Below are 18,998 nucleotides of genomic sequence, written 5' to 3' on the forward strand. Positions count from 1 at the left end.
ACAGAATGTAACAAATCTGGGACCAAACAACTGTTGTGACACAAAGAAACAACACATGAAAACATATCTGTACCTCTTGGGGAAGTATCTGATGAAATAGTGATAAAAGAAATGAGATGACATTAAATGAATGAGGGTTGTGAGTTAGGTACAGCAAAAAGCATGACTTCAGATATCTAAAGCTGAAAAAAGAGAAAGTAGTCTCTAGAAATCCAATATTTTAAAAATAAAACATAGATAAAGTTCACCGGATTTTTGTGCCATATCTTTAGATGTCAGAGAGAAACACAACTTTGCTGTCTAATCTAAGACTAAACTCAAAATAGGCCAGTTTTGTGTCTGGCTTTTGACTTTTATTTAAAGCTGGACTCTTGGGAATGGGTTACTGTGAAGCATCTGGATAATGTATAATCTCTGATAAAAGACAGTAGAGGAAGATCTTTTTATGCTTTCAGTACTTGAGGGTCTTCATGTAGGAGAGAAAACAAAAACATGTCATCTATTTAATTTCTCATTTATTCCAGAAAAGACTAGAATTGGCTGAAAATGTTTTGCTATTCTTTGTGGGGAAGGGGTGGAAAATGAAGTCGGGCAAATGTAGGTATTTCAAAAATTTGTCAACTTTCCATTGGAAAAAATGGAATACACCTAATTTATTACATGCTTATTTTACATTTAAATAGTTGGAATATTAATGCATATTCTCCTTAATTACCACTGTGTCTCAGGGGAGCTGAAGTTCACTTGGTTTATGACAAAATTCTTTCTATCTTCTGGACTTTCTGACTGGATTTTGTCTACGTCATCCCTGAGTGATCTGGGCTTCTTTACCACAGTAAAATTTGGATAGTTTGAGTAGGCTATAAAAGACTGAGAAAGCATAACTTCCTTAAAACATAACTTTAAGAAAACACAGTGAGGACCTTGGTGGCCACAGTGCAACACCAAACAAAATGGTTTGAATCAAAACTTCATCCCAAAGTGAAATGTTATTTATTATGCTACAGCTCAAACAAGATGTTTAGACATTTCCAAACCCCTTCCTTATTTTTCATTTGCATTAATAAAAGGTTAACATCTTGGTTTTTAGGCTAGTTTGAGATGCTGAGAACCATTTTAACGTATTATGATATTAAATACATAATATCATAATTTGTAATGGGATGAAAATCCCAGTTTTTACCAGCTGCTAATGGCCTCTGGAGAGATTCAGGCTGATGAGGTTTGTGATGTCAAACAGCTGTAGATGAAAATATGAGAAACAGTTGACAATAATTAAATAATACAAATGTAAAACTACAGATCTGAGACAAGCACATAATTGTCATGGTATTATTTCATATGATTTTATGTGATATTAAATACCATTAAATTGTCATACTATTAGCAAAGTCAAAATAAGAACATACTAATCTGCAGATTTATATTTCAGACAGTAAAGAAATAAACAACACAATACTTAGTTAGCATGAACAAACTTCTGAAGCTTTTCTTTTTTTAATGTGAAACTGATTAACTGAAAAGAAGGTAATTTATTGAGTTCACCCAGCAATTTAAGGTGAACAATTCACAGAAATAACACAATTGTAACCCCTTTTCTTCTGTATGAATTATCGCAGAGCAAGATGTGCAATTTTGAAGTGTACCTGTAATTAAACATATTTTCTGAACAATTCTAAATCTGCAGTTTATTTGCAAAAGCTTTATATACAAATTCAATATTCAAAATTCAAGCTGCTTGATTAGGTCAGTAGGCACATAATATGTTTCTGTCTCATAAACTTGATTCTTCATATCAAAAATCTGATATGAATCATTCTGAATTTGCTTTTTGCAAATACTCTTCAATATGCTCAAAAATAATCAGGTATTATTGTTAGTACCTATTCAGCAGAATAGTTACAGAAAGCAAACAATAACCAGCTCAAATTACTGAAATATCTATGTACCTTTCCAGTGAAAGGAAACCTGGTCGGTAAATGGAATTTAACAGCATAAAAGAACAAACTATATTTACTTATTCAACTTTTGAAGGAAGAATGATATTAACATATCTGCAATATATGTAAATCCCTTAAATATATGAGTAACTTATAATGCTACTCCTAAATATTTTTTCAAACAAAACTCATTGTTTATCTAAATTTTAAATATAAAATAGAAGTATATTTACTTGTGGAGGCTGGATGTATTAGATTTGTTTGAATTATTTTGATTCTTAATTTGAAAGATAAATTTTTCAGCATTTTTCAGCTAAGTCATACACTAATATGGGAAGCTGCTTACCCAAGCTCCTTTTCAGTGCTACAGAAAATACTAACAGAACAATTAAACCATTGCTTCAATGGGAGGTGCAGTGCATACAGGTAATAAATATATGGAGCTTATTCTCTTATCTCTTCATTGTCTGAGTTTTTTTCCTTTTACTGGCAGGCTTATAGAACTACAGAAGCCATGAAAACTCACTGCTAACTTAAAAGTGCAACCTCTATTACTTTAATAATTTTGTACTGTGTATCAAAGCATTGATTACATTAGATAATGAAATGGATATGGGGCAGAAAACACACCTCTGACAGACTTTCTACACAAAAGGATGAACACGTAGTTCTTTGCACAAAGCATTAGAAAATACTGTGATATTTTATTATTAAAAATGCTGCTGAAAAGTTTATACATATGTGTCCAGCCATATATATCTTCTATCATTACTTAAGGCAAAAAACAAAAAATTGCAAAACAATAACAGAAGAAACCATTAAACCCTGTGTGCCTCTTAAGGTCAAGAATATAAGCCTGGGAAAGTACTTTTGTTTTTCTTTTACAGTTTGCAAACTATATTTTGATATCATTATTATAGACTTCTATGAAGACCCTATAAATCTGTTCCCTCTATAAATCATACATCAATCCAGATGTATCAAATTATTAAATCAACTTGATTGTAATTACTTTTAAAAGCTAAAATCATTCACTTACAGGAACTCTTTTTTTTAACCCAAATGTCACAAGCCTGACACAGTACTGTACATATTGCTAGCAGAAGACAATTGGAAGTACTAAACAAATACTGTAATTCACATTACAAACATACCCAACCGATTATGATGCCAAGCATCATTACCTTTTTTTATTTTTTTCTTTTTTCTTTTTTTTTTTTTTGGCTTTTTTTTTTTCTGTTTTTTTTTTTTTTTTTTTTTTTTTTTTTTTTTTTTTTACCTTTATTTTTAAGAGTTATGAACTGCTGCATCTCAGCTGAGGCATTACATAGGTGGTGGATATGGCCCGGTATAGAGTCAGATTTAATCAATGTTATGTCATGGATCAGTGAAAAAAAAAGTTTTCCATTTGCTACTAGTTGTAATTTGGGGTTGTTGCTTCATCACATTCCAACCTGAGCATCCAGGTCAGGTTTATAGCACATTTATTACAGACAAAGGATTATATCAGCCACATGTTGTATTTTTATCATGTAATTAACTTTCTTTTTATTTCTTTCCTTCAGAATCTGTTTTACTGCCTTCCACAACAAGGAGTTGTGCAGATGAATTTTATTTTAGGGGTTGCTATTCCAACATGATTAGAAAACGAAAACCATAGAAAACGAGAAGAGGTACAAGGCATCTTGTGTTTGATACTTATGGGACATATGATATTGATGCAGCTTAGTTGTGAATTAATAATAGAAGATACATCTGGGATAATCATGTTCAAGTACAGACCAATTTGTTCAAATATCTTTGGTTACTATCTCTCGGCGATGGAGGAACTTTCAAAGACAAAATACAAAGCAATCTTCATCTGCGAGAACTTATTTCTAGCTGTTTATGTTCAAATCAGTTGTTTGAATCAAACTGTTAAGTTCCTTTGTTTGATAGCTCTGCTTGGCCCCTGGCTTCCTAGTGAAGGGAGGGCAGAAGGGAATAATCAGCTAAGAATTTTGCCCTTCCTGAGAGTGATGCTCTCTGGGATTTTCGGTTTTATTCAGATGCAGAACAGCTGCTGATGTCTCTGCTTCCCTCTCCATAATGTTCACTATGAGACTACTGTGTAATAAATCTGCAAAAAAAAAAAAAGTATTTTCTGACAGTTATGCTCTCAAGCACAAAAGAGGATACTGGGCAGAGAAGTTCTTTACACACTGATAATTTCTGAACACTTTAAAAAACAGCCAGTTAACCAACCCACCATTTCCCCACTTTCAAATTGTGGTTTTGTTTAGCAAAGCTAAGAAGGTGTTTTCTCAGCTGAGATTCTGTTGCAACTGCTGGTGAATATAGAGCTAGTTTTCCTCAGAAAAGGCTGACCAAAACACAGGCTTTCTTTGCTTTTTGTCAGGGCACAAAACTCTTCCTAATGTATCACAATAACCAAGAACTACAAACTGGACTCTGAACATATATTATTGGATGTTTCTTAGTTCAGTTCAACAAGCTTAAAATAGTAATGATTTTCTTTTGTGTTTTTTTTTTTTTTTTTTCTATTTTCCAATCCGTTGCTGTGTTGCAATTTAACAAAGGCTAACACAAAATTAAATTATAGAAAACAAAAAATTCAGAAAAGAACAACAATCTCCTATGAATACTTTAACATGCACTAGTGTAACCTGTAAGAGAAAATACACAGGTCACACAGACAACTGTATCCTCTGCATGACACCATGGTCTCATATAAATGAAATATGTTAGAAAAAACTCATGTTTTTTGTTTACCACTAGTAATTAAGAAGAAATTCCTCCTTTGGTCTTGGAGGAAACAGAGGTGATATGACTAATGTATATACACATAGGTCACAACCGAATGCACAATCTTTCTAAAAGCTCTTTTCAAACCGAAAACATCAATAAAAGCTTTTTTTTGTTTGTTTGTTTTTAAACTCACATCTATGTACATTTTTACAAAGTTTCTTTAAATATAGTTCAGGCTGGCAAGTCATCTCTTTGCACAGAACTATACGTATTTTACTGCATAGTCAGTCCTCCTCTTTTTTTTCATTTTTGTTTTTAATAATAAAATTCTATTTCCCCCATCTGGATTACAGCTTCATATGCTGGGTAAAAGCCCATGGTGATGTCTTTGTTTTAACAAGGGCCATTCATGGTATGGCACATAAAGATTTTTTTTATTATTATTTTATTTATTAAAAAAAAAAAAAAAAAAAAAAAAAAAAAGAAAACAAAACACCTGTACAGTCACTGGCTCTGTGTTCCAGAAGACTCTGCTTTGCTTGTTACACTCAAAACACCATTTTAAGTGACGTCTTCTGGCCTCAACTTTCAATCAAAGTGGCTGAGATCTTAAAGCAGTATTGTAACAGCAATGTACACTTTTCACATTTCACAGGGTTTGTAGCTGATCTTTAATATCCAAGAGTTTTCTGTGGGAAGGATCAGTAAGAAAATAATGACTGTCCTCTTTTACTTGTTTTTACTTCAGATTTTGACAAGGTGTTCTGTGGTTGGTATTATAACTTTTTCCTCTTCTTTTTTTTTTTTTTTTTTTTGTTTGTTTGTTGTTTGTTTTTTGTTTTTTCTTTCTTCCAAGTGGCTTGTGAGAGTAGAGGGGGAAGGGCTGAGCTATACCCTAGTGGTTGAATGTCCATGGGGCAAATTTGTACTGTTTTGTCCTCCACTGAAGGTGTTGAAAGTATGCAAAGGCTGCATTCCTGTTAATGTATTTGGAATCATGGTTATGGTGTTGGGGGTCATTAGTGGGATGTCATCTGGGGACCTTCTCAAAGTAAGCGTGTAGTCAGGAGGACAGGTTAGTCTCAGTGTGTCATGGGCCTGAAGTGATTCACACTCATGGTCATGTTCTAGCTGTTTCATCTGCAACGACATAATCTCTTCGTTCTGTATGTGTGCAATGTCATTGGTTGTATTCCTCTGGGGGCTAGGGCGCCTGTGAGTCTCATGTCGCCGCTTGTCCTTCTTGTAATATAATGCAGCAAAAGCTAAAATATTGAGGAACAGCAAGGATGCCCCCACAGCAATGGTGACGCTCAGCTCTGTGGAGTAATCTCGCTTGTTTTCTATCAGAACTGTTGTATCCTCTGGAGCTGTTTTATGGGTGTCTTTTGAATGTTTGGGATTGTTGGCAGGTGTCATGGCTGGGCGTTTGGTGGCTGGCCATAATTTACCAGGAGAACGCCGTGTCACATAAGGAAATGATGTCATGTCAGGAGGGGGGACTTTAGTTGTTGTGGAAACATACTGAAATATTTCATTCAGGTTGTGAAGGTGTGGTACTAGCTCCAACCAGAAAGCAACCTTTGTTGCTCGGTAGTGATCACGAACTCGGGGTTTCAAACCAATATGCAGATAAAGCTGGTCTTTAGGATTGTATTTGGACCAGGCCACTTCTTCAAAGCGGTTGGGTTTTGTGTGGATGAACTTTGTGTCCTGTGGAACAGGCTGGTTTGGATCTCTAGAAAAATAAAAATAGGTAAAATTATAGTCATTTAAAAAAGCAAAAACAAAAGCAAAAAATCAAAAACCCCACCATCCTTTAGTTAATGATTTATCCTATAATTAATATAATCTGAAAACAAAAGCTAAAAAAGTTTCCCTAACTTAACAACAGATGCTAGTCTGTCTATCTGTTTATCTATCTATCTATCTATCTATCTATCTATCTATCTATCTATCTATCTATCTATCTATCTATCTATCTGTTTTTTATTTTTTGTAGTGATAGTTGGCCAAATTGTGTTAGTTCTGAACAGAAAGATTATTGCTTAGTAATTGTTTGCCCTAGTTGAAGCAAGTGGAGTAATATCCATTTCCAAGCAGTACAGCAGCAGATGTATGGTCCTACTTTGAGGGATTCTAACATGCAGTCAAGAAGGAAATAAAAGTATTATTTCCTTTGTTCTTAAAGAACAGACTGAAAGATCTGGCAAATCCAAATGAGAAGATATTGGCCCATTTCAGTATATCTACTACTACAGTACTTTGGAGTTCAACACATAAATTCTAAAGAAAATTAAAACAGCAAGATTATCAAAATACAAAGCATTTTTCTTGTCAGAAACTCAAAATCCTGCAAGAGTTACAGCACAAAATCCTTCTTGTGTTCTCCCCACTTGTTCTGATTCACAGCACAGAAAGACTCTGGGAAGGGTCCTACAGAGAATGTATAAATTAAAATCATGTAAACGAGTTGCAGTTGATGCACAGCACAGGAGACAAGCTGAGCAGTCATTTCAATGAGCCAAGCTGGACAGGAACTTTTTTTTTTAATATTTTTTTTTGATGGCCCTATAAAACTTACAACAGACAAAGATTTTAATCACTAAACATTTTTTAAATTAGTATTCCCTTCCCCTACAAACAGTCTGCAAAACAAGTAAATATCAACCTCCTTTTCCTTTCCTTCTCTTCTGTTCTCTACCTCCATCTCTCCTTTTTAATTATTAGGAATAGCCAATTATGCTGCCACCTCCTCCAAACACAACACAGAAAATTACGTTACATGAGGCTAGTCTTGTATTTCAGGATTTGTTTACATGGCAGGAAGATGTCCATTGAAACAAGGAATAGAAAAAAAAAATCAGCAAGCCCTACAGACTAGTCAATTTTTTTGCTGAGGGTATCAGAACTCTACCATTGGCATCAACTCTAGGGTTGATCAATTAATAACTGAATAACTGGTCTGAATATTCTCTCTAAATTTGGACGACAGGTATCTAAATTATTATTTTTCACAAGAAAATGGATTAACTAAGTCCACTTCTAAATAAAGGATCTAATAATGCATGGATCTTGGTTTTACAGATTAATGATAATTTACTGAAAATATTCAGTGGATATAAATAAGAGGATTTTTACTCTCCTTGTCCCTCCTCTTATGTACACTGAAGACAAATCATAAAAATCATAATGTTACAATTTATGACGTTAAGCCTTTTTCTTGGGAAGTTGGGCAGTTTATCCTATTACGAATATTTTTCCAGAACTATAGATAGGCATAAAATAAATTTTCCTATTGAATCAGCTGTTTGACACAACTTTTTATCTGTTATTTTAATTTCAAATTTCCTTTTGCTTTTTTTAGCCTCTCACATCACCTTTGTGTTTCTGGACATTGTTGAGGCTCAGGTGTGTAATTACAGAACAAAAGGCTGCTAGGAAACCGTCCTTTAAAAACCCATTGCAATCATGGTAATAAAAATATAATCAATAATTTTTTTCAGTTCCAAACTTCCACTAATGGCTCTCATAGGGACTAGATAACTTGTTTTCCAATTCTACTAGTTGTCAGAGAGGCTTTTTTTTTTTTAATTTATCCCATTGCTAAAGCAAAATTGATGATTACTGTTGTTCATTTTGCTCTCTGATTATTTATTTTCATCACCTTTAGAATTCAATTTAAATAGCTTCTCCATCAAAAAAATGAAATGCTTGAAGTTGTCTTCCATATGACAGAAGACCATATGATGGTCTGTCTCGTCTTACTGGAGGCATTTTTTTATTAATGTGCAGAATCATCTGATTTCACTCACCATTTTTTTTCCCTACTTTCAGTCTTCACTGATTTTGCTCAATTTAACATGTTGCTGTTTATTGTCATTTAATCAACACCTCTTTAGTTACTAGTGTATGTTCAAAGCACTGGGTTTTTTCTCAGCTTTGATATAAAGTAAATGTGCCTGCAATGGATACTGACTGAAGAGCAATGCACATTCCTGTTCACAAGGTGAATTAGTATCTGATTTGGCAAATAAGGGAACTGAATATTTCATATTTGGTGATATTGGCATGGGAAGAATGATGGGGAATCTTAAGAAGTTTTATCTTGAATTCCCTATAAAATGTTGAAATACCATTAATCTTTTAACTACTTTCATAACCACATTTACTGTCACTCAGGACAATGGAACTATTACCTTAATGCACTTAAAGTGTTTTATTCTTTTGTGTCATTGTCTAACTTAATTGGAGAGCAAATTGTCTTAACAGTTACATACTGAGTATGTCTCCAAGACACTGAAAGGTGCCTTGATCATTTATTTTCTTTCAGCAGTCCTCTTTCCTCCATAGGGAAAAAAAAAAAATAAAACCAACCAAACAAACAAAAACAACAAAACAAAAACAAAACAAAACAAACAAACAAAAAAAAAAAAAACAAAAACAAAAACAAAAACACCTTTGTGACATTTCTTCATGCTTCCACTGATTTTTCATGTTGTCACACTATTAATCTCAATATTGTACAGCCTTTCCTGACTGAAGCACTGGTACACAAGCATATTTTCCCTTACCTCCTTTCCTCACTTATCACCAGGTCCCACTGTTGCCATGCTCCCAGTCAGCTATTGTAACTACTAAAGAAAGCAAACTGTAAGTATGCCATTTTGTTTGACTAACACAGATTGGCCATTGGAGACAGTTATTTCTTCAGACAAAAATATCAAAAAGAAATGCAACAGTCTCATAAAGGAGTTCACTGAGAACTGATTTAAAAATACACTTTAGTCATTGCAAGTTCAATTGTGTCCTCCATTAGAAAGCCAAAGTGAAAACATCCTTAATAACTCAGGTTTTTGCTTCAGAATCAGTGATAGTAAAATAATTAAGGACTATTTATCTGAAGAACAAAGAAAATAAATATATATCCTTTAGGCTTTTATCATTCCCATCACCAGTCTAGCTAGAGCTGGATGAATGGGAGCAAGAATAGAGTATTATAACTCCTCAAAAAAAGGTAATTTTTAGAAACCCAATAGACGTTGCTAATGAGAGCATGGCTTTGTATCTACTTTATAAAACTTCAAATCCTTCTTCACAAGAGTGTAGCTGGCAGAGTATCTGTGAAGAACTGGCACACATCCTCTCATGTCATTCACTATCCCCATACTGTATCTGCAAAGTTTGTAACATGGCCCTAACTAACAGAACATTTGAGCATATAAAATTATCATTGCACTTAGGATAGTACTATTTGCAGCAGACTGAAGCTTTAAGTACACCTCTTAATGAAGCTCTCACATGCAATTTTGCACATAGTGGAATCAAAAGCTGTATTTTCATGTCATTTTTGTATCCCAAATGTAGTTTTTTACACCTACTCTGTAACAGATTGCTTTCCTATTTCTAAGGCATGTTAGAAACATAGTTTTGCAAAGGCCAAAACCACTGTTAGACAAAAAAAAAAAAAAAAAAAAAAAAAAAAAAAAAAGTCATAGCAAGTTAGAAAATGGAGGATTAGCAAAATGCAGCTTCCAGGTATTCATTTCAAGCAGGATCCACTTGCCATTAAACACTTTAATTATCACCTCTTATTTGCTAGCTTCAGTAACTAGCTTCAAAGTAAAACACAATAAAAGCATTGTGCTTTGTGCTGTGTCTTTGACACCTAGTGATTTTACAAGATTAACCTGCCCTCCAAGACCAGCCTTGGCAGTAGGCCCATTAAACAATGTGTATTTTCTAGCAGTGGGTGGCATGTCAGTTAAAAGCCCAGCACAACCCATCAGAACAATGCACTACCTGAGCCATGATTATGCAGTAAGTACCTGTATGCAGCCTCTGTGGAAGAGTCATCAAGATTAGAAAACTCTGAGAGACATTAAAATTAAATAAATAAACGTGAAGTTTTAATGTTTAAGGTTCACCTACAGGGAAATGTGGATTAATAAAATCTTTCAGTTAACAGATCTTTCACATGTGTTGCCATGGGTACAAACACAAAGCAAGCCAAATTCTATCAAAATAAGGATGGGAAAAAATCAAATTAAAAAAGGGAGGAAAAAAAAAAAAAAAAAAAAAAAAACAAAGCAAAGCCCCCAACAATGCAGTCTTGAACCATATCAATCTTTCTGAGAGTTGGAGGACCTGAGTAGGCACATGGATTCCAGATTGTATGTGGGAAGGTAGAGAGGACAGTTCCAGATATGTGTCCCTTGTTGCTCTAGGCTTGAGGTGCTGCAATCTCTTCTTTTCCATTGGAGTCATCAGATGTACAGAGTAAATGTAATCTTATAATACTGTTTTCCTCCAAGTATTCTCTTGTACTATCCAGAACAATTAATCATTGTTCATATAAACAAAGAAAAAAAAACAGCAAGGTAATGTGTCTCATGTTCCTCTTTTCCTTTCCTTGTGAAAAATGAAATTTTACAGCTAGAGATCATTTCTAATGACACATCTTTCAGACTGTCTATAAAGCAGCAAGTTTGTAATAGAAGATATACCCCATTCCTGTCTCATCAGCAATTGTGAAGTTTCAGCAATGACTAATAGGTCTCCCAAAGCACCTGTTGTGCCTTTAGGTGTCGTATGACAACGGGTCCATAACCCGATAACTGGGTGATGGCATGTACAGCCTGCTGAAATTAGCTTTCAAGTAGCAACAGCTGGAAAGTGCTTGCAATTATGGTGACAGCTGGGACTGTGAGATGCTCCTGACAGCCTCAAAAAACTGCTTAAGTACAACTTCTTATTCCACAGGGAATAGTCATAAAGTAATCATAAATAATAGTGAGACTGTGGAGATCTTGCATCTCCATAATAATTTCAATGATGTATACTTGTAAGGATCTGATGTCCTCTATGTATATGTGGCACTTCATCTACAAAAATGAAGACAGACTGATGGTATAATCATCTTTCTGAGTGTGTGGTAGAGCCAGCATGCAGCATTCTCTCTCCATAAGCCAAGCTTTCATCCTGAAGTTTGCCCATCCCAGTACTGGTAACTTCTTGTTGCCAAATACATCTAAATATTCCACAGTTTGTTCACTTTTGTTGCAATACTGTGGGTTTTCTGCATGCAAAAGTACCTGTTTGTCTAAAAGGCAGTGCAACAAAAGCTTTCTTTTTGCCTTGGAAATTGACCTGAAGCATTTGATTGCTTTTTTACTCAATTCATGCATGAGGTTTTTGTTACGACTGCAAAGCCTCTCTCCCTTGAATGTCATTTGGATTCATTAAAGGCTGCAAGAGCTGCTGAAGCCTCTGAGTGTTTCTCACTAGGCATCTCTGAATTTTTCTTATATAGCAGCTGCATACCGTTCACTGCAGTGCAGTAAAGCTGCAGTTTCCAGAGCACAATCCTGCCATTAAACATTCATTGGAAAGATTTACAGCTCCTTTGTGCCCCAAGTATCTTTGTTTTAATTCAGTACCAAAGACTCAAGGTTAACAAAAAAGCCCTTGCCGCTCAAGTAAAACACTGCAGTACTCTTTAAATGAATGCTTATTGGAACAGGACAGAAATTATTAATAGCACTCACAGATTAAGCCACTTTGAGGGTTCTTTCCTTGATGTTTACAACTCTATTTCAGCAAAACATTGATGTCTTTATTTTGTTTCGTAAGCAGAACTAATTTAAATTTTTAACCTTCTCAAAGCAAAATTTATATCTGAGCATCTTATTCATTCTAGTCAAGTACTTATTATTGCCATTATAGCCCTCAGAGGGAAAAATCTTTCCACTGTCTGCCTTTCTTTTCCAGTTCCTCCCTGAGTCCCCAACCCTGTGAAGGTCACTATAAACAGGAACTTCCTTTCTTTTGTAGCAGATAAGTGCTATCTGCCTGGCAGTTCCTTCTTCAAATAGCAGACATGTTGCCTCTGATTTTTCAGTATCTTAGTGAGCTGCTTTTTCTCTGAGACATGCTTTATCTTAATCATTGCCCTAGTTTTTTAATCAAAAATACAGTGCATTATTATTCTCACTGAGCTACTGAAAGAAAATAGTTTGAGGGAACACACTAATTAAAAATCTATTAAATATGAATAAGCCCCAGTTACCTTCTGTCTTATGCAAATAATGCTATAATACTACTGCAAGATCAGGGTTTGAAGCCACTGCAATGGGACACTGATTATTTTAGAAGTATGCTATCAACAAAAAGGAATGTTGGGTGTCAAACTTACCCAGTTTTGGCGAAGTTAGTCCAGTACGTCATAACTACTGCACTGAGCATGACATCATTCTTGGAAAAGTTGCAGTTGAACAGTTCTGTGGGGCCAATCATAGGAATCCCAAACACATAAGGGACTTCATCACCATGAGCTGAATCAGCCCAGCTGGGTTTCATTTCACTTTGGCAATGGTGATAAAATGCATAGAAATATGTTGGAGATCCATACTGGGCATGCAGGTCAGCAGTAGCAACAGCTGGAGCAACCCACTGGTGGTCTGTAAAAAGGGCGACCAGGGTCTTCCGTCTTGTTTCGGGGTTTTCTTTGTCTGCCCAGTCAGTGTACATGAATTTAATGGTCTCTCGCAGTGTATCTTTCCCTTCTGGATAGCCGTATAGATTGTCCACAAAGTTGGAGACGGAAAAGTCAAAATCATTGGGGGAAACACCATCTTCATTGTCTACAATGCCATCCACAAATTTTAAACCTTCCCCTTGATTCACGCCCAGCATTATATCATAGTTAAGGAATTCCCCTTGCTCCATGAGAATCTGAGGGTCATCTGGAATCACATCCCCATCTATCACAGGCCCAAAGGCAATGTGATACGTGGCTGGAGTGATGGTCTGTTGAATGAGTTCTTTGTAATTCTTATTTCGAAGACATTCAACCAAATCAGTGGTATCCAGCATGTCGCAGCCCACTTTATCTGCCAATATCCGAGTGTACTTGGCAGGCTGATAGTTCACTGCCCAGCTGGACAGGGCTGTTCCACTCTGTATGATTGCCTTTTGGAACAAACCTGCAGGTGCAAATTGTTTAAATGCAAATCCAATTATATATTTTTAAAAATAAAAATAAAAAAAAATAAAAGCAGCTTTCACTAAGCAAAGAAAGCTTTGATTATACAATAACTAAAGGATGCATATAACTAAATTGAAATTCAATTGCCATATATTCTACTCACTGCTTCCTTTTTATAGTATCTCTAATATGCTACTAATTAAAATATTTCTTGTTCTTGATGCTCACACACATAAAGCATGAAGGTTTCAGGTTACTGTTTCAAGAACAAAACTCATGTTTGTACTGCCATTTTCTTGCACCTTTAATGGAAGTCCCTGGCTTTAGCACAGTGGTAGTCCTGTAAAAATTTTTTTAAAGGAGTGGCAGCTACAAGTATCTTCTTCATCATGTAAATGTCTCTCATAAAGGCACTCTTCAGTAGTTTAAAGGTCAAATGAAAATTACACACTCTAATTTCCTTCTCAGATGCCATGCATCATATAATTTGAAAAAATCTGCTCTGCTAAAATCAATTTAATAGTTTTGAGTCTTCTACTCTGACATAATTTTTTCCTTATCATCTTAAGTTTTAAAAATTATTTTTATTTTTATCTGCGTGTGTGTGTGCTAGCACTACCTGTACATTGAAATAAAATATATTTACATTTTTTGGAAGAGAGTAAGACGAGAGTAAATAGTTCTTTCTGGTTGTTTTATAGGTACTAATATTGAGATGAAAGATCCAGTCTTAAGAGCTTTTTTGTGTCAGAGCAGTGAAAAGAAATTGGACCTTACTGGTGAAACTATCCCATCTGGTTTTTTTCCTGGTAAGATCACTAAAATGGCTTATTTTATACTTAAACTAAAATACCTGGGACTATTCTGCACATGGTTTCTACTGTCAATCTCTTGAAATGTCAAAGACAGCAACAGCTACAAAAAACATTTACAGACCTTGAAGCTTTTCTGGGAAAAACTGGCTGTGGTGGATATACCTTCGTGATGATTAGTTACTGCACACAATACAAAATTTCAGTGATGTGATTAGTTAAGTTTTTCATGGTTCTATCTTCTTGATTTTAGTGTGGCTTACTCAACAGTTATTCACTGCACCCTATTTGTATCAATAGACTGAATTGTCAGGCACAATTCTATATATTTCCAAATAAGGTTTGTGTACCAGCCACCCTGCTACAACTACTTGCTAGGGCTCAGACTTCTGTCATAGATTTCTGTTTTATTGTGATAGAAGTAGCATGGATTTATAAATATAATAGATATTTTGGTCTTGTCTTCTTTTATAAATTCTTTGTAGATTTGGTCTTATCACCAGGAATATTTATGGTTCAGTCAGTACTGGTGCTGTATGTTCTTGGGGTCATTTTTTGGGGAGTGTGAGGTGTTGAGGGCAGAAATCCCACAGCTCAAACACTCACCTAAATCTTAAGCACTCTGTGCAGGATCACACAGTACTTGCGGAGAGTTAAATACATATTTAATAAAGATAAGTTATGTTATTATTAAGCAAGGAAAGAATCTAAATACATGTTGGAAGTGCAGACAAAAATATGTAAAAATTTTTAAAAGTCACTGCCCTTTTCCATTTTAATTAGGGCAAATTCTTTGACAGAAGAGCCAGTGGAGACTGTTGATAAATGTAGAAAAAGTATATTGCCCATGGGATTTGTTACATAAAATTTCTGCTATAATAGTATTTAATTTTTCATATAAAAATATTTACGTTGACCAATACAAATCCAGAATCATAACTAGTAGGTATTTTACAAAAATTACAGACCTCATGTAATTCTAATTCAATCTATCTGATATGGCTATTTTCATTACACTATACTGTTTAAAAAAATAATAAAAAAAAAAAGTGCCTTGCTCAGAAGACTGTTACCTTCTGAATAGTGAGAGAGTGTCAGGAGACTGACACAGGAAGCTCCTGCCCCAGATCCAAAAATAGTAACTCTTTTTGGGTCTCCTCCGAAAGATCCAATATTTTCTTCAATCCAACGTAAAGCTTGGATTTGGTCAAGCAATCCATAATTGCCTTTTGCAGCCTGGTCTCCAGTACTTAAAAAACCTATAGGGCAAAAAAAAATCATTTTAGTTCACCAGATACAGAGTTAGCTAGAGGGTATCCACATATTCACAACACATCTTCCCATCTTTTCATCTTCTGGGTTTCTTTTTTTTTTTCCTTCATTTTTTTAAAGGTCATGGTCCTAGTTAAATGTCTCCCATGAAGGCAGTGGAACTCATTTAGTATGCTGTTTGGCTTTGGTTTGTTTTTCCCTACTGCAGAAGTCACATTTGTGAAAAAGCATTATTTCCTTTTTGAAATAATTCTGTATCAATGCAACGATACAGACTGAAGGTTTTAAACATTTGGTAACTGCATGTGAGTAAGGTATAAAAACTTAGGAAATCATATTTGTGCAAAGAATAAGTGAGATACTCAGTCTACCACTGAGAACAAGGCTCCCTAACACATTAATTTAAATGCATGTTACCATGGACAAAAGTTTTCCTGAACTTCATAGCTCTTTAAAGTATTGGACTTGTGATATAGACAGACATACTCAGAAACTGAAAAAGAGGGATGAAGAAAATAGTAAAAGAAACAGAAAAAATCTCGGAAAAAAATACACTCCAATTTCACAGAGGATATTTATTAGGAAGATAGCAGGTAAATCCTCGGCAATTCAGCCTTTGGTAGGCAGATTTTATCTGAACAAATCAGGTTTTGTCTTTCCTTGGAAAGCTGCACTACTATTTTTTGTTCCTGTACTGTGGTTATCAGATTTTAGAAACAAAGCATGACACGTTTGCTTCTTGTCTTGCAACTGAGAACAAAATGACTGGAAGACTAGGAATGAGATTAATTTTGTTTTTCTGAAATCAGCTAAGGTGAAACATTGCAATTATCTGTGCTGCCTCTCATTCACAGTTAAGACCTTGTGCTACGTCCAAATTACTGCATCGAGCCATGTACTCACAATCTTTTTTTTTTAACTCCCACAGACCTTTTCCTGTCAGACAACTGGAAGTCAGAAGTCTATTAGAAATATCTTCAGCATATGGAAGTTTTCAGATGGACATTACTGATTTAGGCACCACTGACAACTGCTTATCAAGATAAAACAAGGCAATCGCTTGGCTGGTGTTTCCAAGCTAATTATCAGTTCAGTCTTATTTGCCAGGAGAATTTTGCCTCAGGACTGAGGAGAGCCTCAGTCCTGAAGCAGTTTGAGATGAGAGAGCCTGTCACCTTGAGCCACCTTATCCTGTTGTGACAAGACCTTCTTGCTCCTAGGAATGACTGCAAGGGAAGCCTGAGGTCCCTAGGCAAAAAAAGGCCTTGCAGTACTTTTCATCTGCTTTGGCAAAGGGGAACAGATCTCTTTGTACTGTCTGTAGTTGTTTTTTCAGTGATAAAAAGAATGAAAATTCACAAGGTGGAAGGGATTCACAATACGGAGGAAGTGGAAGAGAAGGAAAGGCAAGAGAAAAGTGAAAATGATATATGTTGGACATTCATACCTGTCAGAATTTCACCATGATGTTTTCTATGGTAAAATTCCTACAATGAGATGCAAAATCCACCCTCAAGTTTTACAAGCAGTCACATAATATGGAATGCTATGTGGCTGTCCTGGTTTGGACTGGAATAGAGTTAATGTTCCTATTTGGTAACCAGAAGAGTGCTGTGTTTAGATTCAGCATTGGCTTTGGTATGAGAAGGATGCTGATAGCACATTGATGTTTTCAGCTGCTGCTGAGACTTCAAGGACTCTCCGACTCCCCATATCCTGCCCATGTGCAGGTGCACAAGAAGCTGGGAGGGAGCATGGACAGAGCACCAGACCCAAACTGGCCAATGAAATATTCCATATCATGGAACGTCATGCTCACTGTATAGAGGAGGGGCGGTCAGGAAGGGGTTCTCTCTCTCTCTCTCTCTCTCTCTCTCTCTCTCTCTCTCTCGCTTCTGGGATTGTGATTGCGGGATCTTAGTATTTTGGGATCACTAGCTGGGAAGGGGCTGGGTATTGGTCAGTGGATGGTGAGCAATTGCATTGTGCATTGCCCATTTATATTTTCTATTACTGTCATTGTTTTTGTTTTATTACCATTATTAAACTGTTCCTATCTCAGCCTGAGAGTCTCCCTTTACCCCTACAATTCCCTCCCCCATTCCCAGGCTTCTGGGGGAGGGTGGGTGAGCGGCTGCAGGGTGGTTGGCTGCCAACCAGGCACAAACCATAACAATGGCCTACATTATGGTGGCATCAATTTCTGCATGCAAAGTTAGGCATCATTGAATGAAATGTATCACCTTGCACCCAAAAGAATCTTTTTCATATTTAATTAGTGATTAGATTAGGTATTTAATGTCAGCAAGTGTCTGATGAGTCCTTGTATTTTTCACAAAACAGTTGCTTCAATTGCAGTAATAAGAATTATAACCTTATTGCTAAATAGCATTTCATGTCGCTTTCTCATAAAAAAGTCTCTAATAATGGCAAACACAGTAGTTAGAATAGCAATAACATCTTTTTGCTCTTCTGTACCAATGGGGAAAAGCCAAACAAACTATTAATCCATAATTGACTCAATTTTTTTAAGACGTGTTTTTCTCTTTTTCACATGCCTTTATTATCTTTCTAGGACTGTCAAAGAAAGAATAACCCACTTGCTGGCTTTGTTGCTGCAGTTCACTACAAAATTCTATAATATTCTATAATTAAGCCTTTATTCAACCGGAACTGTGACTTCCCTGGAAGAAAGTAACTGTTGTAACCTTTAATGCAGCATGGTAATTAATATTCAGAACCTAAACATGCTTTAACTTTTCTAACAGCACCAAGCCAAAGCTGGTTAATCTTTGTGATTTTGTATTCTTTCCAAATGTATTAAAAGGTGACTAAGTAAAACTGCAGTCAATGAATATCTGATGTTAGACAAATTAAGATTTTTTGCTTCCACAGTTCTATTCTGATTCTCATTAATTGCAAGAGCAAATTTTCTTAATTTAAAAACTAATCATGGCAAAATGTCAGCCCCACATGACAAAAACTGAATAAATCTGTCTTTTCTTGATGAGGATATACTTTCTTTCATGCTCTTGAATACCAGATCAAAATATTTGTTTAAAGCCATTTCAAAAAATTCAGCCTAGGAGTAACTATTTGTCCAGAAATACACAAGACTAAGAGATTTTTGTATTTGTTTTCTGTGACCACTGTGAATGTTTCAGAACAGTATCGTCATGTGTCACTAAAATTCTGAAGAAACAGGAATGCTGTTGTTTTTTTTTTTTTTTTTTTCTGAGA

General features: G+C 35.4%; 1 protein-coding gene across 4 annotated transcripts in view; it reads right to left on the reverse strand.

Moving 5' to 3' along the window:
- Positions 1-1,673: 1,673 nt before the first annotated feature.
- NLGN4X (neuroligin 4 X-linked) overlaps positions 1,674-18,998 on the reverse strand; it is a 188,176-nt gene continuing 170,851 nt past the window's right edge. For all 4 annotated transcript variants that reach the window (XM_042788530.1, XM_042788531.1, XM_032994850.2 and 1 more), the window contains 3 exons: positions 15,560-15,745; positions 12,883-13,672; positions 1,674-6,426 (listed from right to left, as the gene is read on the reverse strand). In XM_042788530.1, the coding sequence (XP_042644464.1) occupies positions 5,577-6,426; positions 12,883-13,672; positions 15,560-15,745 (1,826 nt within the window). In that variant the 3' untranslated portion in view covers positions 1,674-5,576. The remainder of the gene's footprint in view (positions 6,427-12,882; positions 13,673-15,559; positions 15,746-18,998) is intronic.

Source organism: Tyto alba, unplaced genomic scaffold (assembly GCF_018691265.1).
Source record: "Tyto alba isolate M040663 unplaced genomic scaffold, T.alba_DEE_v4.0 Super-Scaffold_14, whole genome shotgun sequence".
In the NCBI taxonomy this organism is placed as follows: domain Eukaryota; kingdom Metazoa; phylum Chordata; class Aves; order Strigiformes; family Tytonidae; genus Tyto; species Tyto alba.